We start from the raw sequence: 23,639 nt of genomic DNA, 5'->3' as shown, positions 1-23,639 counted from the left end.
AGATAAGCAGTTTGGCTTCAAGCCTGTTTGAATCCAGCTCTTCTGCTGTGGCATAATTGTGGTCTTAACTGCTAGGTTAGCAAAGCTGAGCCCTTGGAAAAACAGTACAATTTTACAGTAACAGCCTTTAAAACCAATAGATTATTCAGGCTGCTAACGCTGAGGTATCATCTTACTGCTTACGTAGAAAACTTGCTGTCTGTGACAGTGAGGACTGCTTGCAGAAGTTGAGGAGCAAGATCTTTGGGGTGGTGCTCTTAAGATGTGGAAGTATTTGGAGTTACCCAGAAACTGTCTTTCTGAACTTGCTGCCAAGAAGTCTGTCGGGTTTCTGCTCCACCAGAGGGAAGGCACACAAAACCTGCCTTCAGGGTTTTTTGTTTCTAATTCTGAGGAAAATAATGCTACATTTTTGAAGAGCTAGTTGATTTATCTGGATGCTGGTTAACACTGGTAATATGAACCAAGTAGATAGGTTATAATTAGTTTTTTCCCTAAACAAAATGGGTAAGAATTCAAGAAGTGCTGAGAATGTCAGCCAGGGGAGGGTGGGGCCCTCCAGGGGAATTTCAGATCTGTGGTGAAGCAATCTTAAATAAATGCAAAACCTGAATGACATCCTTTTGAAAAATCTTAATTTCACTGTTGGTAGGCTGCCTGTGGTCTGAATTTGCAGAACTCCTATAGAAAGTTAAGAATCTTACTTCATAAGCAGTTCAGCTGTTGTGTGACAGTTTGGAGGTGACTGGTTTCCTGGGACTGCTTGCTTCCAGGATTCAAACAGATGAGCCTGTGCCTTGGGACTGAGAACTTCTTATGATATCATACACTTTAAGCACGTGAAAGCTGTTAGTGTTAAAACAACATTCAACATATCATGAGATTTTGAACATATTATTAAGCAAGGGTGAACTTTGTCATTTGAGCTTTCTTGGAAAAAGAGCTTGCAGTTTTAACCTCAAAACTGGTATTCAAGTGTTGACTCATTCACCAAGTATGAGCTCTGCAGGTCAGGCAGAGCTGACGTTTAGTTATCTTTGGGGCTGGATCCAGAGGAAGGTTAAATATGAGTTTCTATAATGTCAGGTTATATAGGCAGTCTGACATCTTTCCTCTGCTGAAGAGTGGGGTTTTTCCATTTCTCTCCTCCTGTGTTTGGTCTGGCACCCATCGGGGCCTGTACTGAGATGATTCAGCTTGATAAAAGCAGCAAATGAGCAAATGACTAATCTGGTGCATTGAGTTTGCTCTGCGGACTGTTTGATGGGTGTCCGAGCCAGCGTGAGGGAGTGGCAGGGCTGAGCATCAGAGAGTGGAAATGAGGAGAGGGCAGGAAGCTTTTGCTGGCTGTCAGGTATGAGACCAGCTCAGCCATCTGACATCTGCAAAACCACCAGGCTAACCCAGCATCTAATATAAGGCATCTGGTTTTCAAAATACAACATTAAAAAGTGGTAGGCAGCAGGTCTTCTGTACAGTTTATATAAAGAGCACAACAGAAGAATAATTAAACACCAATATCCATACATTATGAGTAACAGAAAACTGCTGCACACAGATGCAAGGCTGAAAAGATTCCCTTATCTACTGCAAACAGATCAAGGCATAAAAACCTGTCTGCTTACTGAGGATCTCAAATCTGTACTCAGGAGTATATGTTTTAAGTATCCTTTGCAAGAATTGAGTAGAGCTTGTTGATTGAGCCAAGAAACAGTTGTGGTAGCTCATTTCCTGGTGTTCACTAACTACACACTGAAAGCTGAGGTATCTGTGTTGTAAGATCAGTAGCCTAAGGTGAATTACGAGTGGGGATCCATTATTCGTAAGACTGCTTAATTACAGAGTTATGAGCACAGGGAAGGAACCACTTCAGCCCTTGACTTCTTGTTGAGGCAAATTGCTGTTGGAAAAAAAGGACTAGTTGGTGAAATTAACCTGTCTGTAATGTAGTAGACGGAGCTTTCAGCTGGGACAGGGAGGTGTCTTGGGGACTCCTGGAGACCGATTTCTGCCTTGTGATCTCTGGAGTTGTTTACCTTTTAAATCCAATTCAAAAAAACTCCAAGCACAAAACTTTCTTTCAGTTGAACAATTTTAGTAGCAGTGCTAGTGTGCATACATGGCAGCATGAACTTGAGAAAAGCAGTACATCTTTCTCCAACTTTCTGCTAGTTTGAAATGGGAATGAGTTTTTTTTGTGTTGTTATTTATATAAAATGGCCACTGCACTGCTCCATCAAAATGACATCACTGCAACAGTCCTTAAGCTTTACTTAGTTACAGCGAATTAACTTGGCAAGAGCTGAGCGTGACTCAGCCTATTGCTGTCCAGCCAATACCAATTTCAGTATTTTTCTGAGGTTACTCTGGTGCATGTGATGGAGTAGCCCACACTCAAGAAAGGGCTGTGCTTTAACTCTTGCTCTCTTGGACCACTCACTCCAATCAACTTGTATTTCATCAGGTGACATCTGTGTTAGTGAAAAGCAGTAGTAACTGTAGTAATAATCTTCATCAGTTAAGATCATCTGATCAGAGGCTAGCCTCTTCTAGCCAAATTGCTTTTTCATGTTCCAGCACAGGAACCTACTCTTTGGAGTCTAGTAAAAGTGTTTTGAGAGAATGTTATGAGCAAAACAGTCTCAGCTCAGGAAACTTTTACTTAAATTAGCTTACTGTGAGTTGACACACAATTCTAATCATGTATCTAGGAACTGAGAGAAAGAAAATTAATCCCCTAAATTCCTTCCTCTTCCCTACTTACAACTTAAGCCAAACACCCCCATCCACCCCATCTTGGCTTCTCTGTTTTTTTGCTGCAGATTACACTCAGCTCATCCCCTGTTCCTTCAGTTTCTTCCTACGGCTCCTCCTTGCTTCCTGCTGATATTCCTCTGCTTTTCTTTTCTTCTCAGTGTCCCTACCCCAGTGAGGGTTGCTCATGGTCCCTCAGGGCTGTCCCTGCACTGGTGTGAGTGCCCCTGGTTGTGAGTGGCCTACAGCTGCAGACCCTCAGGATTGTCCTTGCCTTGATGTGGATGGCTAATAACTACATTCCCTCAGGGACATGTCCTGTTTGCATGGAGCCTCTCCTGCCTAGAGCATATCTCCAGCCACTTGTTCCCTTTGAAAGCTCTCCATCTGTGAGTCCTCACGCCATTTCCTCATGTGTCTCTTGTCCTTACTGGCTGATGCTCTTCTTCATGTGTGTTCAAGCAGGAATGCTCTGTGCTTCTCTGACCAGTTAAAAGTTTGGCATCCATCATCAATGTCAGTGCCAAGTGGCATGGGGACGTCTTCCCAGACAGGACACCTCTGCTGCTGAAACCCTGCACAGGTCACACCCCATACATCCTTGAGCAGCACGTACCTAGGAACTATTTGGTCATAAATTTCGTCCTCAAAGACAATGTCTCGTGTATCCAAAACACACAGCATAGGTAGTGGAGTAAATTGAAATCGTTTATCTCATGTAACAGCACATATTTAATTTCATTTTCACCTTTCCAAAGGCCACCTAGTAGGTAATTCCTGGTCCTCAGTTGATGAGGACTACCTTCCTTAGGGATTTCAGCTGCGGCAGAAGAATAGACACAAACTTCTGTCTCCATTCTGTGTCCTCAGGGCTGACTGGTACTTTGTCACCCAGCTGAATTTGAGCTATATACTTTTTTGCAGGGATGCTGGGTTGGATTCCTACTGTTATGTTAACTAGCTCCCTCACAGCTTTGTAGAGGTGAGATTCCCTTTCCCTAGAGCACAGCTTCAAGTAAGCCACTGCACCTACCTTTCCAGATGCCTGGGGACTAGAGGGAATATGATACACCCTTTCTACGTCAGTGTCTTCTCCTCATTCTTGGATAGCTGTGGTTTTGAAGTGACTACAACCTATCTGAGCCTAGCCAAGGCTGCATTCCATCATGCATAAGTTTGTTTGTTCCATCTAAGTAAGGTGCTGCTTACATTTTCTTTCCAAGTGGAAAACCTTCTAGCAACCCATTGCTATCTTTGCCACAGCACCTGCCAGTATTGCTGGAGAGGAGGTGGCTGATGTACTTGCCAGGCTTCTCCAAACTTCCATTTCTCCTATCACACTTACTGGTTTATCATTCAGACTTTCCATGTGTGTCATACTATTCCACAGATCTCATGTGGCCTAGTTGCTTGCACTATGGCTTCCTGGGATAAGCCTAAGCTGCATTCTTTGCCTCAGTACATGAACCACAGTTTTATGAACCCACCTGGCTAAAAATCATAGAATCATAGAATGGTTTGGGTTGGAAGGCAGGACCTTAAAGATCATCCAGTTCCATCCCCCCTGTCAGGGGCAAGGACAGCTCCCACCAGACCAAACTGCTGAAGGCACCACCCAGCCTGGCCTTGAACACTTCCAGGGAGGGGGCAGTCGCAACTTCCCTGGGCGACCTGTTACAGTGTCTCACCACCCTTATTGTGAAGAATTTCTTTCTAAAGTCTAATCTAAATCTTCCCTCTTCCAATTTAAAGCCATTCTCCCTCATCTAATCGCTACATGCCATCAGAAAATGTCCCTCCCTGGCTTTCTTGTAGACCCCTTTCAGGTACTTAAGGGATGCTGTAAGGTCTCCTCAGAGCCTTCTCTTCTCCAGGCTGAACAGCCCCAACTCTCTCAGGCTGTCCTCATAGCACAGGTGCTCCAGCCCTCTGATCATCTTTGTAGTCCTCCTCTGGACCTGTTCCAACAGTTCCATATCCTTCTTATGTTGGGGATTCTAGAACTGGACATAATAAATTTTTCCTCACACCCTAAATCTGTGCTGGCGAGTTGAGCTAACTTGTCAGCCTGGTTATTATGTTTCTCAAATTGCCTGCAAATTTCAGATATGTGCATTAACACTGTGTGTTAAAGAAGATGTTTCTCTGAGTAGCTGTGGTATTACTTTCCATTCTTGTGCTACTGGAAGCGCTTTGTTTTCCTCACTGCTGCCAGTTATCATTATTCCAGTCTTTGAGCCATTTCTGTACCTGTATTAATGATTAATCAGGAGTCTGTGTACACTGATGCTCCTGAGCATACTCCCAGTCGATTCTGAAGGCTGTTACTTCTGCAGACTGATGGCAGCCTCTTATCCCTTTGGAGGTGACAGCCTCCCTTGTGCAGAGGCTCCAAGCTGCTTGGAGCCCTATTTCCTGCTGTGATTTTGGGGGATCCATCAGTAAACAAACTCCGTTGGTTATTTTCAGCATATAACTCATCATATGCTGGGGCATTTTATAGCTAGAGGAGTTCAGTCTTCTTCATATTGTTGATTTGCTGGCTATAGACTAATCGGTTCAAACTGGGAAAGATAAAAATTGCCTGTTGCCCATTACTTAGTACTACTTTGAGATTTCCCCTAATCAGTACATCATCAAGGCAGTGGAAAAATTCTCTAGAGATATGTTGCTTTAAAGTTTTGTGGATGATGCCATGGCAGATGGTAGAGCTGTGTTTGCACCCCATCCAACAGCCAGTTCCAGGCGTATGGCACACCATTCAAGATGAAGGCACTTAGGATCTTGCTTCTGCAGCAAGAGGAGTTGGAAAGAAAGCATTTGCAACATTAGTTTTAACATGTGAGGTATATGTTTTGGCTTCTGACTCATGCAAGAGCTGCAGCACACCTAGAACTACATTGGCTAATGCAACAGGTACACGTTCAAAGCTCTGACACCTGTTCTTAACTGCCATTCTTCAGTATGTTCTTGGAGAGGCCAAACAGGATCTGTTATAAGGTAGGTTTTTTTTTTCCTTCCCTTGTTTTATTCAGGGGAATCAGTTACTAATTACTTTTAAAACCTCACCAGCAGCCCCTTAATCAGTTCAGTGCGTCTTTCAGCAAATTATTTGGGTTGCTAAGGGAAGAACAATTGGGTCTGGGAGCCAGTAAGAGTCCAGTAACTGGTTCTCTCCTGTATAAAAGACACTGCTTTTACAAAAAGCCCAGTTCCTTCCTGTCTCATCTGTCCATCTAGAGGGGTCAAGAAAGTCAAGCCCAAGGAGGGCAGGGGCAGTAGTAGTGGCAACAAGTAGTGGCTACCGGTCTCCTCTGTTCAAACTGAGATACCCTTCCACTGGAGGTAAGCATGTATCTTCTCCAGTTACTTTGTGAATAACTGCTCATTCATCTCTGCTTCAGGAGGGCAATAAGGTGCATTGAGCACTGCTATCGGTTAGGGCACTATGTAGGTGGGGTCCAAGTGGTGCCTGGCCGCCTTACCCAGACAGGCCAATGAATTTGGTCATTAGCAGCCGGATGGGTTGTCAGAACAGCGTGTGGTCTAGAGGCTGGAGCAGGAGAAGGGAGTGGTTGGACCAAGCTCCAACTCTGCCCTGTGCTCCCAACTCGTCAGCTGGCAATTTTGCATCTCTGAAGGGCCTTCCATACAACTCGATTGTACTCTCTCCTTTTCTGTTCAGGAGCATCCATAACTCCCAGCATCTAGGACAGGGGCATGCAGAATTCCTATTCTTTCCAGGCATTTTTCACCAAGATTTACCATACTCCTAAAATGCTAATACTATCCCTGACCTTGCTGTTGATCCTATGGCAGGCTCCCTCCGGCATGGTATATAGTAGGTAATTCTTTGGTTAACAGGCATCCCACCATGTTAGCAGCCCTTGCTACTCAGACCCTGCCAGTCATTCCCAACACAGAAAAAGTGTTCTAGCTTATGTCTTGCTCTTTGCATGACTGTACCTTACTAGCTGCTGCATGGGACCCCTGTGCCACCTTGCAAAAGCTCCTAGTGCGGCAACAGCACTGCGTTAGCTTTTCTGCAGACCTGGGACCAAAACTGCAAAAGCTTATGTCTAGAAGGTTGCTTGGTATCATAAAAACTAATTTTAGTTTGCTTTTTCATTTCAAGAAAGTCTTGCTTCCTTAATATGTCTGCAAATTCTATTCTGGGAAAGATTTCCCAACTAGCTGCAGGAAAACATGCTTTTCACCTGTTGAAAATAAAAATACTGCAGTGGTAGTCATTGCAAACTCCTTTTAAACTGGCTTAGTTTTTACATTTGCTGTGAGTGGGGAGCCCAGGAGAACAGAATCCACAAGATTTTCTACAAAGAATTCCAAGAAGTCATAAGGCAGATTCCTGTGACAGTTCCAAGAACTTAGTTCTTCATGGCATAAGGCCTGTTTACGATAGTTTTTCTAAATTACAGAACTGTTTTTCTAATTATAGAACAGTTCCTTTACATTGCACAATTAACACATCAAATGCAGGAATCATTCTAACATATTTTGAGCAAAAGATAATTTTAAAAGAAAAAAACTTACTTTTTAAGTCAGGTCTCAGCACACAACACCTTTGTCTGTGTAACAAATGTAGTTGGTTTGCTTTACACAGTTTTCAGTCACCTGTGAACAGTCCACATATTAGAAACATCTAAGAAATGGTTTTACTAACTGTACTTACAGAAGGAAAACCCCTTGACTAAGGCAACTCTTAAATTAACTGCAGATGTTAATTCCACTCCGTTTTCTTCATAGCTTGAGTCCTGTAACTCCAATTGTTTTGATCTCTTGTTTCTTCAAAATTTTTCAGAAAAAAATGGTGTTTATTTCTTGATAGGCATAAAACTTACTTCACTTTTAGCCAAAGAGGTTTTAGCCTAGGTAAAATAAACCATTTTTATTTCTAGGGTAGCAGCTCTTCTTTCGTCAGGTGAATGTTATGACTCAGCATAGAAGTTACTCTTTCCATGAAATAGTTATTTTTATTAAACACCTACTGATTTCATTGGTAAGACTTTAATTGGTAAAAATCAGATTTCAGCTATAAAACTATCTTTGGATGCTTTTTTGCTTAACCATGTGTTAACCAGGTGTACTGCTTGCACCTTTTCTCTTTGTGAAGAAGTTCAGTATTTCAAAGGAAAAATAAAGAATTTGTTAAACTCTAGTATTTCCAGGACAACTAATTCTGCCAGTGTAGTTCTGCTTTGCAGTACTGGTAGTATTACTGTTTTTTTATTGCTGCCACAAGACGACTACTCTCCATTTTTTTTCCAGGCAGAAAATGTTTTGAATTACACTTTTTAGACTTATATTTTACCACCACTTGTTTCTTCCCTGTGATTTGGAGGAAAATAGTAGGCATGTGAAAGATGAAAGGGGATAGTGGTGATAGTAGTAGTAGTAGCATGACGTGGTGAATTAAAAATAAATGAAGCAAATGTGTCGGGTAGGATACGGCTTTTATAACAGCTGTTGCTATTGTTGGACAAAACAGACAGCTCTGGAGGCACACGAGTCCTTGTTAAATTTAGAAGCAAGGAATTTCAGGATAATGTTTGGGGGAAGGGTTTGGGGAAGCCTATGTGGAAAGCTTTTGGCTAAGGCTAGCCTTTTATACATTTCTGTCTTTATTTTTCAATCCCCTGTTTTTCCCCTCATCTCCAGCTATCCATGCCTGCCTTTATTCTCCCTCTTTGATGCCAGAAATCTCTGCCTCCGTGTTTCTCAGTACATCCTGATGCCAGGCATCTCACAATTGAATTCCAGATTCAGTAATTAACTCAGTAACTATTCCCTGCCTCTCTCTTCCCAAACATTCTAAATGGTCACACAGACATAACTTCTTCAGCAGAGCTTGTCTCAGCCAGCAAGTTTACAATATGATTTATGGCATCCTTCCCCTTTTCACAGTAATTTCCATCTTTTGTTATTTTGGCCTTCTGTAAATGTCAGCTCTTTACACTGCTAAATAAGCAGAGATGTGGACCATTTTTTCCCAAAACTCCAGACAAGAGCCACGATTCTGAAGCTTGTGGCTGTAGCAAGCTGACAACTCTGCATCCAGATCTCTCTTAACTCTCTCCTTCTTTCTCTTCCCTGCCCACTGCTTCTTCTCCTTTCATTTGGGTGTTACCATTGCATCTTTGTCAACTGCATCTGCACAGCTCCCTTTAGCTTGCGATTCCTACTGACCCTGAGGACAATTTTTCTATCCACTTTTACTGATTTCCTGTGTTTTTTTACAAAACGAGTAAATTTGTAGTGCAGGCTAAAGTCTGGCATATGTAACGACTGCCTGTAAGTGATAATACTATAATATAAAATCCAGTTTACATTAGATGGTGATACAGAAACAGACAAGATGGTGAAACCATTTCTTAGGGTGGACATGAAGAATTCTTGATAAAAGTTTTTTCTTTAAACATAGCAGAATAGAAATGCTTTCACAAGATGCTCTTGAACTAGAAATGCCTAAGATTTCACTGTGAACACATCCCAGATGTTTTGCTGAGCACCTAAATGACTAAGAACGTATCCTTTGTACAAAATACAAAAGGGAAGATTTACCTCGTTTGTTAAATAACAATAATGAAGGATGAAAAGTAAAAAAAAAACAACTTTCTTTTTTTCTTTTTTTTTTTCCAGAAACAAAAAAATAAACCCTCATTTGAGGTTTGAGGAAACCTGTGCCACGTTTCTGGCTTGTCATATCATAGAATCATAGAAAGGTGTGGGTTGGAAGGGACATTAAAGATCATCTAGTTGCTCTGGGCAACCTGTGCCACTGCCTCACCACCCTAACAGTAAAAAATTCTTCCTAATATCTACTCTAAATGAACCATCTTTCGGCTTAAAACTATTACTCATCATCCTGTCACTGCCCTCCCTGATAAAAAGCTCATCCCCATCTTTTCTATAGGCCCTCTTTAAGTACTAGAAGGCTGCTGTAAGGTTGAAGGCTGAACTCAGCTCTCTCAGCCTATGTTTGTACAGGAGGTGCTCCACCCCTCTGACGATATTCATGGCCCTCCTTTGGACTTGCTCTAAGAGATCCATGGCCTTTCCTGTACTGAGGACTCCAGAGCTGAACACAGTACTCCAGGTGAGGTCTCATGAGAGTGAGTAGAGGGACAGAAATGTCTCCCTCACCATGCTGGTTGCACTTCTGATGCAGTCCAGGATACAGTTGACTTTCTGGGCTGCAAGTGCACATTGCTGGCTCATGTTGAACTTCTAATCCACCAGCACCCCCAAGTCCTTCTCTTCCTGGCTACTCTCAGTCCATTCTCCACCCATAATTGTGCCATTTACCTCAGGACCTTTGGCCTTGTGCAGCTTCAGGCTCCCTAGATGATCTTGGACCTGATTCTCTTCTACCGTGGGCAGTTCTTCCATCTCCCAGTCCCTGCCTTTGCCTTCTGCAACTTGGATGGTGTGGCTTGAGCCCTTAGCAATGAAGACTGAGGCAAAAAAATTGCTAAGTACCTCAGCCTCCTCCATATCCTGGGCAACAAGGTCTCCCGTTTCCTTCCAGAGAGGACCCATATTCTCCCTAGTCTCCCTTTTATCACTGACATACTCACAGAAGCTTTTCTTGTTGACCTTTTCATCTTTGGCCAGATTTAATTCTATCTGGGCTTTAGCTCTCCTAGCCTGATCACTGGATGCTTGGACAATTTCTCTGTATGTCTTCCTATGTATCTGTGACTATCATTTATTTGGATTCTAAATAATCTATTTAATTTCTTTACCCACTCGGTTTGGGCAAGCAAAACTAGTCACATTGACCTAGGTTCACACAGTATCTCTATGTGCATGGCTATATTTAAGAAATACTTTTTTAGATAGTAATTTGGCATACGTGATACAGAGTTAGTTGAAGTAGAAAAAATGAGCCTTCTCCTCCAGAGTTCCCCAGGGAAGCAGACTCCTGTCGCATTGCATATTTTGTGGCTAGAAGCTAGTCTGCACATTTCCTTACCACTGCTGGGATCGTGCAGTAGAGCACAAACTGCGAAATTCTGGCTCACTGAACTGTCACTTAATGAAACTCTTGTCTCGAGTAATCTCTTAAAAGTAAATACCTGCAGAAAGAAAAGTGTCAGTGGTGCTAATGAAAAATATCAACATCTGAAGTTTGAGCAGAGCAATAGTTTTTGTTATAAAATGACTGGTGCCAGAACTGATTCAATCTCAAAGCAATGGGTCAAAATATGAGTTGAATCATTGCAAACCACCATATGAGGTCTGATTTCCTCTACCCCTGCCTTCCCCACAGGAAACCCTCATTGTAAAGCCTGAAGACTTCCTCTTCTTTCTTTTAGCTGTACTAGCTGTTTTTAAGTACGCAGCTTGAAAATACTGAAAAATCTTTACAGCCGTTGCTGAACAAGCCACATGACGTCAGTTCATTACTGTTCAGTTAATGTTTCTGTCTATTACAAATGTGATTTGTTTTTTTTTTAATTTTGCCAACAGTATTGAACTGATGAGGAAGGTAAAAGAAACAGATTGTAAAATGAAATTGTCAGCTTACAAGTACCAGCAGATATAAACCAGCCCTGCTTTCTATGAAACATCATCTCAGTGTACTGCTATAAAAATATGAGTATTCTTGACTTAGTTCTGTGCACGTTGCAAGTACATATTTCAACTAAATTTTATTTTAAAGAAGGAATTTCTAAATAGAACACAAAGTTCCATTTACTTGTTCATCATAAGTTAGAATTTGAATTATTTTTCCTTGATTGGAGTGAGGATTATTATTTTGGAGCTTGAACTTCACTGGCTGCCTTGATTTCTTTATACTTCCTTCTTGGGCAGACCTCCTTAACCATTCTGCAGCAGAGTCTCATTGCTGCACTTACTTTTTCCTCTGAATCCCCTCTGGGACTACTTTTCCTTCCTTCCATCCCTCCCTACCCCAATCCAAAAGACTACCAGAAGGTGCAGAGTGTGAACAATTAAAGATGCAGACAAAAGAAAATGCTGGTGATTCCTGACCGCTTAGTGAGAGGGAAGCCTCCAGTTTATCATCCTACAAACTTTATCACTGTCTGAAGGGTTTTACTGAATATTGGGATGAGCAGAAAAAGCACTCAACTCTTGAAGTCATGGCTCAAGAGATGACATGATTGCCCTGGAAACACTTCTGCCTTTCTCCATGCAAGGCCAGGCAGGGTACTGAACTCTACAGATGCGTATAGACATTTTCAGTGCAAAGAGAGGAGAATGTTATTATCTGAATGGAAGTATAGATAAATTTCTGGCCATAAAATAGCATTAGGTTACATGATGTCAGTTGTAGTTACTTCCAGGAGAACCAATGATTTAAAATTACACAATACCCAAGAGTTTGCAACCTGCTTGGATAAAACAGTTTTCTTAGATTTGAGACAAATACTTTGATTAATCATCATTGTAGTCTTCCTAGTGTATTTAACTTTATTTTTGATACTGGCTGCAATTTAGGTTGTTATCCCAGTGAGGCTTAATGTTCATGAAGGTGAGAACACTCAGTATTCAAAGGGCCTTGAAAGTACACCCCTTCCCAGCTGCACCATCTCCTCTGGTGTCCATCTTGGTGCCATCAGAATGTATATTGCTTGCCAGTTTTCAAAACGTAGCTTGACTGCTTATGATATGCCCACTGTTTTGATGTACATACTTCAGAGCAAGAGGCTTCACAGACGTCTGTCAACTTCAGAAAGGTACTTGCCAAGAATGCTGAAAGTGTTACTAGATGGAAGTACAGAAATCCTCAAGAAGTAACGAGATTCCTTGACTCGGGAAGAGTGCTGACATAGTGATGTTGGCCCTAAGAGAGCATTATGAAAATTTGCAGCTGGCCCTTACCAACTAAGGAGAGAGGCTAGTATGCAAAATGTAAAGTTATGATGGTAAATATTTATTCATGCACATAAGATGTCCCAGCCAAATTGTGGCATCCCAAATGTGGTTTTACGCAGGTTCTTGTGGCCTTCAAACATGTATGTACAACATGATTCGACTAGTCGCTAACACCCACACTACTGATTACTAATCATAGTAAACCTTTGCAAAGCACTTATATTTCTGCAGCATTCTTGCCACTTGTCTATTGATCCAGATGTCCTTGGAGTCAGTCTCGCTATAGTTGCTTATCTATGATCCCAGCCAACACTGGGAGGGTTTCAAAGAGATGTTAAAGGGGCTAGGATGCTGGGATATAATCATAGAATCATAGAGTGTTTTGGGTCAGAAGGGACCTTAAAGATCGTCCAGTTCCAACCCCCACTGCCACGGCTGAGGTTGTTCAAAGCCTCATCTTACCTGGTCAAGAACACTTCCAGGGATGGGGTATCAACAGCTTCTGTGGACAGCCTGTTCCAGTGCCTCAACACCCTCACTGCAATAATTTCTTCCTAACATCCACTCTAAATCTTCCCTCTTTCAGCTTAAAACCATTACCTCTTGTCCTATCGGTACACTCGCTGGTAAAGAGCCCCTCCCCAGCTTTCCTGTAGGTCCTCTTTTAGGTACTGGGAGGCAGCTATAAGGTGTCCCTGAAGCTTTCTATCCTTCATGGACAGTTCTAAGCTTCCAAGAAATAAAGTCCTTTTCTTTACAAGGACAAGCTGCCTTTTGGTTTCTTTTACTGAGGCATGAACAATACCAATATTTCTGGTAAAATTCTACTACCTTGCTACATTGCAATATGTAATGTGAACTGATACATATTAACATAGCTAATACACTTTCATACTATGAAGACTGACATAATAGTCAGGGAAAGGAACTTTCATAATGAGTAAATGTGAGCCTTGTGGTAAGAGTGCATCTGGTTATGGAAATTGAAGCTAAGTGAGTTGCAGTAGCTGCAAGGCTCATCACCTTCGTGAAAACTTAAAGTTCTGCCTGTCAAACAGCTTAAACTTTGAAGCTGCATGGTGTGAGCAGCATGTACTTAAAAGATTTCGGTTTCTTAAGCTTATAAAAAAATAGCTACTGATATTTCTTATGCTAAGACAGAATTTCAAAAGTGGATGAATGAAAAGTAGGTGCACAGTGCCTGCCTACTTGAACTTGAAGAAATTTGAGAGCAGGATTTCCTAAGACTTCATTAGAGCTCCTGGTTCTACCCTGGCACAGGTCTCTGCAGAGGCAGAGGTGTCTTGGCCCATTGTGCTGGCTCTACGAGCCTCCCTATCGAAACAGCGATTGTGCCAGACCTTGACACCCGGGAAGTGGGGCAGGGGCTACTCCTTGCCTGCCGTAGGGGCAGGAGGACGGGGCTGGCTTCTGCAGGTGCCCTGTTGATGCAAGCGAAGGCAGAAGCAGCAGCAGTGGCCCCAGAGGTGACGTTGCTGACATCAAGTAACTTCATGCTTAATGCACAGTGATATCTCTGTGGTTTAGGGCTGCTACGAGGAAGAGTACCGAGAACTCAAGGCTTGTTACTGAGCAGGTTGAAAATTTCAGCGTACCTAGCACTTGCAAGTACAAGGACCAACAAGCAGGCTTTAAGTAGTATAAGCCTAGGCAATATTTAATCAAACACCTGCAGCCTTAGTCAAGGATGTGTGACTGTGCTTCTATCTGCCAGTTGTATTTTACCTTCAATTTGCATCAAAGAAAACTTAGTATTTGCTTTCTAGAAAATACATTATTAAAACACTCACTAATTTTAGTAATTCGTTTATGCTTGGTAAGGACTAGGGTGAAATAGCAATAAGTGTAGTATATGACATTTGCAGTCTTGAAGTGTGGTCAGGCCCTCCTGAAGTTACAGGTAAGAAGAAATGAGCAAAAATCAAATAAATACATTCAATATTTTTATTCGTTCTCATCTGGGTTCAGCACCTTTATTATATTTTCCAAAACCCTTTTCCGCTCTTCTTGCTCTCTGTCCTCGTGCCCCCAAAACTTAATCTTGTCATTTCTTGATGTAAATCCCGTGCTTCTGTCACCCAAATGTTCTTCTAACAGCTTTTGTTAGAGTAGTGTAGGTTTCCGCTTACAGACTTCATGAGACAGAGCAATGTATTTCAGTTCTAATGTGTAAAAGGAAATGCAGAGGTACAGAGTGATTTGTTTCTTTTGTAGTTATGTGAGTTTCATAGCATAAGGAATTTAGTCCAGTGACTAGAACTGTCCCAAGCTGCAGAACCACAAGGTGCTGAGGCAGAAGGACACCTCCAGAGACCTTCTAGTCCCATTACCTGCTCCAGCAGGGTCAGCCACTGCAGGTTGCCTGGGACTGTGGTCATCTGGGTTTAGAATACTTCCAATAAGGAGTAGATAATCTCTGCAAGAAACAACTTTCCCCAAAGCACTGAAAATAGTTCCGCTTTTTCCAAGCTGCAATTAGTGACAGTGCTTCAAAAACTCTTTCACGCTTAACGAGGTGATCTGGGACCTATGGTTCTGCCATTTGAGGTTTGATGCCCATTTGCCACTAAGGGCTGAAACCTGAAGAGAATCACCAAGCATCCAAAACACTGGTTGGAGGGAAAATGGTCACATTTGTTATGGATGTGGGGAATTACAAGCTGTAAGAAAGCAGCCAGACTCTGGTAGATGAGTCATCATGGGGCAGGTTGTGATTAAAATGGCAAATATTTGGTTTTGTCTTCCCTGCTTGGTGACAGGGACTCGCAGGAGTTCTTAGATCTTTTGTAACTATTGTGTAGTTCCCTTTTTGCCCCCTCTTGTTTCTGGATAAGGAGCTCCTCAGCATTTGGCAGGACTGTTGCCATTTTGTTAATTTTCTCCCTTCATGGTTGACTCAGTTCTTCTGTATGCTTTCTGCTGGTTTGGAGTGTTTATTCTATCCTCTTATTCCTATATAAAATACTCCCCAGAAAACTCTGCTTATAGCTAATGTTTGGAGCCCCATTGTATTTTCCTTTCTTCCCCAGAAAATGACTTATTTTACCACGTTCTGTTAAAAAACCCACTTCTTCACATAACTATAGTTATTTTAGTAGAGAGTTTTGAGTCAACATGAGACCTTGTAGGCTTTTTTAGAATATTAAATTGCCATTTTTAGATGGAAGGAATAGTTAGTAATTCGAATATTAAAATGCATTGCAGATCAGTTAAAAAATATTTTCTAGCAGTCAGACCAGGAAAATGATTAGGCCACGTAATTGCCTAACATTTTCTGTACTGTATTTTCAAGATTGGTGAAAATAAAGTAACTTCTCAGGGACCTAGCTTTTGGATCACTGTCCAAAAACTAAATGTGGTAGTTATTAGGGTAATCTTATGCATCTTTTTGAAGAAGAAATAAATCTTTTCCTTGGTTGCCGCAGAGGCTTTGCTGACTTTACTCCCGTCAGATACGTTACTGAACAGTCCAGATGTGCAGAAGGCAAGACACTTCCCACATGTAAAACATCCTTGTTTTTTTGGCTGATTTACAGTTGTTAATTGTGTTTGTGTTGTATTTACTTTAGGTAGGAAGGGGCTTTATTCTCCTAAATAGAAATTTATGCAAAGCTTTTTGTTTTCTCTTGCTCTGCAGAGAAACTAACCCTGAAAAGCAGCATCGATAGGTTAGTACTTTTAGGAGGAACAGGGTTTGAAACCAACTGTGTGGGATTTAATTTCATGAGACTCCAGGCAGAGCTAATTATAAACTGCTGCTTGGCTCTGGGAGTAAACATCCCATCTGCATTGCCTGACGTAGAGGAATCTTGCCTGCAAAGCTCTGCCTTGGCTTAGGGGAGCAACATAGGTTTAGGTATGTTCTTCCATTCACAGTGAGTGGTTTTCATGTTCCAGGTTCTCCATTTAAAACCTTAGAAAGGCAATTCTTACAGCTAAATATGGAGAACCAACTTACCTTCCTCTCAGTTTTTTTTTAACGAAATCACTCCTCTTGGTTTTGTCTGCTTAGGACATGTTGGAAAATAACTGTCAGAATGTGAACTCAGCAGTAGAAGTCTTTTATTGTAGATAACTAATGTCAATGGGACAAAACCTGGATTGAAATCAAGTGCTGCTAAACTTAAAAAGCAATTATAAGGGATGTGATGGCTTTGCTCTGTTATTTAAAGTGTTTCTTGAAAAAGTTTCAATGCATTGGCCTTCTGTATTTTCTATAGCTTCTTTCGTGGTTAGGTGTTGAATATTTCTGCTCCTCATGCCTGCAGTTGTCCAAGAAGAAGGAGTACAAGACACAGGAGAATAAAATCAATTTCCCTGCTGGAAGTTAAGAAGCTACATTTCACATGGCAGCCGAAGATTTTATGCCCTTGTGGCTACCAACATCCTTACTCTGCAAGAGGGCTACCAAAGCATGTGTAAACTATACAGAGATGAGAGGGCTCTTTGAGCTTAAGTTTTTTGCACATTTCATGTAAATGAACAGCTAGGCAGCAGGACAGACCCAAGTTGGGCAGTCACCAGCCGTGTGAAATTTTACAAGAGGAAGTGCTGGATTCTGCACCTGGGATGGGTTAATCTTTATAGGCACAAATTGGGAGGCAAGAGCCTGGAGAGCAGCCCCGCAGAAAGAGATGTGCAGGTTTGGGTTGATAGTAAGTTGAACATCAGTTAACAATGTGCTCTGGCAGCCAGAAGGGCCAACTATGTCCAAGAGTGTATGAAGCACAACATATCCAGCTGCTCAAGGGAGGTGATTATCCCACCATGCACTGCACTGGTGTGGCCCCATCTCGTGTACTGCGTGCAGTTTTGAGTGCCTCAGTATAAAGAGTTCATTATCTTGGTTTTTTTTTCCAACTTAAATGCTTATGAAAATTTAATGTCTATGAAACTATTAGAGGTTATCCAGAGGAGGGCAACCAAGATGATGAAAAGTATCAAGAGCAAGACTTAGGAGAAACTGCTGAAGTTGGAACTAAATGATCTTTAAGGTCCCTTCCAACCCTAACTATTGTATGATTCTAAGTTCACTTGGTTTGGAGAAGCAAAGCAAAGCAAAGAGAAGTGAAGAGAAGGTTGATGGGTGACCTCATTGCTGTCAACAACTTCCTCAAGGGAAGCAGTGGATAGGGAGGTGCTGATGATCTCTCTCTGATGACCAGTGACAGGACATGAGGAAATGAACTGAAACCGTCAGGGGGATATTAGGAAAACGTTCTTCACTGAGAGGATGTTCGGTTACTGGAATAGGCTCCCCAAGGATGTGGTCATAGCACCAAGCCTGTCAGAGTTCAAGGAGCATCTGGACGATGCTCTTAGTCATGATGTTTAGTTTCAGGTAGCCCTGCGAGGAGCAGGGAGTTGGACTCGATGAGCCTTATGGGTCCCTTCCAATTCAAGATATGCTATGATTCTATGATGGTTAAATTTGTCGGCCACTGGTGGAGTGGCAGGTAATGTTCAGCAGCGGGACAGGGAGAAGCTGACCAGTGTCACCTGGTCTGTAGGCCTACAACTGGAAGACCAGCTGCAGCATGAAAGTTCTGTGGCACCGTGTAGTATGCTGGAGAGAGAGGGAAAGAAGGATGAGAGAACCACTATTTTTAGAAAAACAAAATTCAAGCAGTCTATTGCTCAAGTCAGAAAGTTACGTTTGTGGTGATTCATCACAAAGTCTCCTTTCTTGGTGTGTTGCCATACATGTGACTGATGGAGGAACTTTCCAAAGCTCATGTTGGCTTCTGCAGTGGGATGTAAATATGACTAATCCAATACTGTGGCAGTAAGTATCTGAGAGCAGTGATGGGTCTTTGCAAAGGACTCCTATTTATGTAGTTACTTGGCTCCCTTGAACACCCTCTAGCTCATCAGCTTTTCAAAAGTTTAAATTTGCTTTTTTGTTTTATGTGCTGGTTTTCCCCCATCTGACACAACTATGCGGGTTACTGGGGACAGCCAGCTGAAGATCTGTCTTGTGAAATCATAGAATAATAGAGTGCTTTGGGTTGGAAAAGACCTTTAAAGATAATCCAATCTGACCTGCCTGCAATGAACAGGGACATCTTCAACCAGATCTGGTTGCTCAGAGCCCTGCCCAATCCAGCCTTTAATGTTTCCAGGGACGGGGCTTCTGCCACCTCATTGGTCAACCTCACCACCCCCACTGTAAAATTTTTCTTCCTTGTATCTAGTATGAATCTACCCGTTTTTAGTTTAAAACCATTACCCCTTGTCCCATCACAACAGAACCTGTTAAAAAGCTTTCCCCCCCCCATCTCTCTTACAGGCCTCTTTAAGTATTGAAAAGCTGCAATAAAGGCTCCTCAGAGCTTTCTCCTCTCCAGGATGAACAACCCCAACTCTTTCAGCCTTTCTTCACAGAAGGGGTGTCCATCCCTCTGATCATCTTCATGGCCCTCCTCTGGACCCATTCCCAAGAGGTCCATGTTTTTCCTGTGCTGAGGGCTCCAGAGCTGGTTGCAATACTCCTGGTTGAGTCTCAACAGAGTGGAGTAGAGAAGGCAGAATAGCCTCCCACGACCTGCTAGCCACCCTTATGATGCAGCCCAGGATGCCATTTGCCTTCTGGGCTGAGAGCACACATTGTTGGTTCACGTCCAGCTTCATCCACCAGTCTTCCTTAGGGCTGCTCTCAGTCCATTCTCCACCCAGCCTGTATTTGTGCTTGGGATTGCCTTGACTCAGTTGCAGAACCTTGCACTTGGCCTTGTTGAATCTCATGAGAATCACATGAACCCCCTTCTCACGCTTGTCGGGGTCCCTCTGGATACTAGACCATCCCTCTAGTTTGTCAGCTGTATGACTCAAGTTGGTGTCATCTGCAAACTTGCTGAGGGTACACTCTATCCCACTGCCTATATTGTTGACGAAAATATTAAGCAGTACTGGTCCCAGTGCAGACCCCTGAGGGACATTACTTGTCACGGATCTCCACTTGGACATTGAGCCATTGAATGCTACCCTCTGGATATGACCCTCCAACCAATTCCTCACCCACTGAACAGTTCACCAATCAAATCCAAATCTATCCAATATAAAGAGAAGGATGTTGTAAGGGACCATATCAAAGGCTTTACAGAAGTCCAGACAGATGACAACCATAGCTCTTCCCTATGACCGTTGATGTAGTCAGTCCATCATAGAATGCCACTAGGTTGGTCAGGCAGGACTTGCCCTTGGTAAAGTGATGCCAGTTGTCTCAAATCACCTCCTGCTTTAGCATAGCTTCTAGGAGGTCCTTTTTCCAGTCACCAGGAACTTCCCCTGACTGCCATGACTTTTCAAATATCATGGAGAGTGGCTTGGCCACTGCATCAGAACTCAGGGATGCATTTTATCAGGTCCCATAGACTTCAGGTTCCTCACAGCAGGAAGAACTTTGCACCCCCAGTCCTTGTCTTGTGTTCTAGCCACTTGAGAGGTGTGGGCAAAGAGGTTGCCAGAGAAGACTGAGGAAAAAAAAAATAAATTATTGAGTACCTCATCCTTCTCCTCATCCCTTGGTACCAGTTTGCCAGTTGTGTTCGTCAAGGGGAGTACACTTTCTTTGACCTTCCTTTTCTGGCTGACATTCCTACAGACACCCTTATTATTATTTTTTGCACCCCTTGCCAAGTTCAGCTCCAACTGCACGCTGGCCTTCCTGACCCCATCCCTACACAACTGGGCAGCATGCCTGTATTCTTCCCAGGATACCTGTCCCTACTTGCAAGGCCTGTGCATTTCCTTCTTGCCCTTTAGTTGAACCAGCAGGTCTTCCACTTAGATATGCTTGTCTCTTGCCTCCCTTTCCTGATTTCTTACACCTAGGAAACAAGAGTTCTTGTGCTCTATGGAAGGCATACTTAAAGATCTGCCAGTTCTGTTCAGGTCCCCTGTCCCTGTGGGCAGCTTCCCAGGGGATCCTATAGACTAACCCTGTGAACAGGTGGAATTTTGCTTTCCAAAATCTCAGATCCCTTACTTTACTCTTTGCCTGACCCATATCCTTCAGGACTGCAAGCTACCAGTGTGTTATCACTGCAGCCCAGGCTGCCTTCAATCTTGACGTTACTGATTAGCTCATTTGGTGTTTGAGATCCTGGTATTTGAGCTACAAACATGGAAGGAAAACAGTGTAGACACTTCTGAAATGTTCTTGAATCTGCTCATGTCCCTAGGTGCTAGAAATACCTGCTGTATAGTGCTTTATATGCAATATAATACTTTATTTGCAATTGTCTTTGCTTAGACTAAGAAAATGCTCATAAGCTCATTTAGACTGGATACTTCAATCTTCCTGTTATCTGCTGGAAGTACAATAGAGCAGAAAGGAAGCAGTCTAGGACGTAGTGACGTAGTGATACATCTTTAACCTTGAGGCAGATGGTGTTAACAGATGGGGGTGGTCCATCTTCTGGTTGTTGTTCTGATTGGGTGTTTTGAGGCATATGCATCTTCAACAGATGCTTCTGCCTGGCTCCCTGGAAGTAGACTAGGAGGTATCTGATCAGATCCAGTTTTAGGCATGCCTCCTTGGGGGGCTATAGCCTGAGATATGTATGTACGTGAGAAACCAAACAAACCCAGAATTTAAGTATGAGGAACAGCTATGTAAATATCTGTTTAAATTTGTCTTGTGTGTTTTGACCATTTTGTTGCCTGTTAATATGGAAGTTTCTTGGTGTAGTCTAAACAAAGGGGTAGCTTCAGGAGATAGCTGAAATTTGGGTCTTAGCAACTGCTCATTTTACTGGGGTTTTTAAGATTGTATTGGAAGATGATATAGGCTTCAGAAAAACAACCTCCAAATATTTTGGATAGTGTGAAAACTTTTTTCATGAGCTAAGTATCTAAAAGAGCTTATGATCTCCACCTCGAGTGAAAAATACCTTGACCTTCTTGTTTTCTGTCAAAGATCTACGCCTACTGACTTTCTCCAGGAGGTTCAAAATGTACTTTGCTCATGCACCACATTCTAGCTGTGAATTGCCTGTGTTGCCATGAAGCACTGACGCAGACCTGGCACTGCTACCTCCTTACATGGCTGTGAGCAAGGTGGTACTCAGTTTGAAAATTGCAGGAGAATTGTTGCTTAGTCTTCAGATTTCAGGTCTGCTATAGCCATTCAGTTGGCCAAATGGAAGACTAGCTTGAAGGAGGTTTTCTGGAAACTGCAAGCTTTCCATTGATTTTTTTCTATACCAGTTGTCATCATTCCCTGCTGACATATTAAAAATTGAAAATTTATCTTATTCTTATTTCTTCTCTGGGAAAAAAAAAAAGGCATTATTTGTGCAGTTTTCTGAGAAGGAAAAGAGATTTCAAGTTTGATCTAAGTTGCGATGAAACATGTCACCAAGTGTATGAGCACCCATCATTCCTGGTACTAGACCCGTAACTTGTCTGTATCTTAACTTAGCTTGTCATGTAAGCAGAAGAAACATTATTTTTGTGATTTGATTTTTTATGTTTGTTTTTTATTCCTGTCTTTGGGCTTTGCTGTAGCCAGTTCCGATTTCCCTTCTTTAGCTATATTCTTAGAGGAAAAGCCAGACACACTAATGCTTTATGTGTATCTTCTGAACTGAGGTAGCTCTGTCTGGAATTAAGTTTTGCTCTGGATGGCTTGATACCCAGTGGGTAGAAAAAATCTTCCAGCATCTTTGGGACAGTACCTTTGGATGTCTTTTTCTTGAATAGCTGGTATCGACTTTAATGTGTTTTTGTTTTTCCATGCTTGAGTGAAAGTAGGAATGATGTACTATTGGAAATCTCCCAAACAGTTGTTCTAGCTGTCCATTTATCTTACAAACCTCTGCTGCTGTAATCACATTACTGTATTCATGCTGTGAAACCAGTTTGTATCATGAATATATTGAGTTAGTGTGTTTACAGTTGGCTGGATAAGCAGCAGTAGCTCTAGAAACTGAACCAATACAGCAGGAGTGAATGTTCTCTTCCTAGGGGCTGAAGATGAAACATAATCTACCTGGAGTGGAGAGCCCATAGTGGTGAAAGCTGTATTTAACTAACATTTAAGAAGTTAACAAGACTGCTCAAGATCATTTGTGCTAACAACTCAACCACCTTCATACTGTTAACCTTTGTTAGGAAAAAAGATGTCTAATAAACCCTTAAAAAATAATTTTTAATGCCAACGTATTAAAATTACCTAGTCATGTAACTCTCATATTGACCTGTGCTTCAAGATTCTTCTTCACACTTAAATCTTGTAAACTTTTATGAATTGAAGCTGTGACCTTCCTTATTTCATGGTTCAGTGGAAAGAAGGCTGATAAAGAATATGCTGTGGGTGGCACTAAGAAAACATGCAATAGTAACAATAGTGGTGGCAAGAATAAAGGGTCAAGCACATATGTTCTGGTGCTCTGGATCCTGTTCCTTTATTTTTTTAATTTTTTTCCAAAGACATGTGTGGATGATGGCCTGGAGAAACAGAGAAAAGTGTCTGTCTTCAGCACTGACTCAAAATATTCTTATGCTCCAATGAAGGAAGCAGAAAACGTACCTAAAGATAGATCAAAGACCCACTTGTGACTGTAGTATGTGTTGGTTTTGAGTAAGAAAAAACAGTATTCTTACTATTGTTTTCATCTTCTACAGGTGATTTTGATGACTTGGATTTACTAGATGCATTAGGTAATTATTACACTCTTGCAAATTTTGGGAGGTGGGTGGGAAAACAATTTTTGAGTGGTGGGTGGTCTTTTGACTTGTTTGTTTCCAAGTGTTGCTGCATGACCAAGCATGACACCTTCCCCACATGTGGTCTGTTTAAACCTCAGGGGAACAATTTAGCTATGGGTACGTCAATATGTTGACTGCATAGAACTGAAATTTGTCTTTTGGAACACTCAGGAATTCCTTTTAAGGGGAAAATGTCTTTCTATATAGACTTGTTGTTGTGCTTTTCATTCTATAGGCATAGGCTTACATTTGTCCTTCATGTATCTTCTGAGCAGTGTATTAAATACATT

The 23,639-nt window shown here is 42.0% G+C and overlaps 1 protein-coding gene across 1 annotated transcript in view; it reads left to right on the top strand.

The window, feature by feature from the left end:
• Positions 1-23,639, top strand: part of LOC138730497 (CD99 antigen-like) — a 39,299-nt gene that overhangs the window by 1,106 nt on the left and 14,554 nt on the right. Inside the window, exon 2 of the mRNA XM_069875768.1 lies at positions 23,266-23,301. Coding sequence (XP_069731869.1) covers positions 23,266-23,301 — 36 coding nt within the window. The remainder of the gene's footprint in view (positions 1-23,265; positions 23,302-23,639) is intronic.

This window comes from Phaenicophaeus curvirostris, chromosome 1, assembly GCF_032191515.1.
Source record: "Phaenicophaeus curvirostris isolate KB17595 chromosome 1, BPBGC_Pcur_1.0, whole genome shotgun sequence".
NCBI classification, from domain to species: Eukaryota; Metazoa; Chordata; class Aves; order Cuculiformes; family Cuculidae; genus Phaenicophaeus; species Phaenicophaeus curvirostris.
This window is presented reverse-complemented; position numbering and strand designations above follow the sequence as displayed.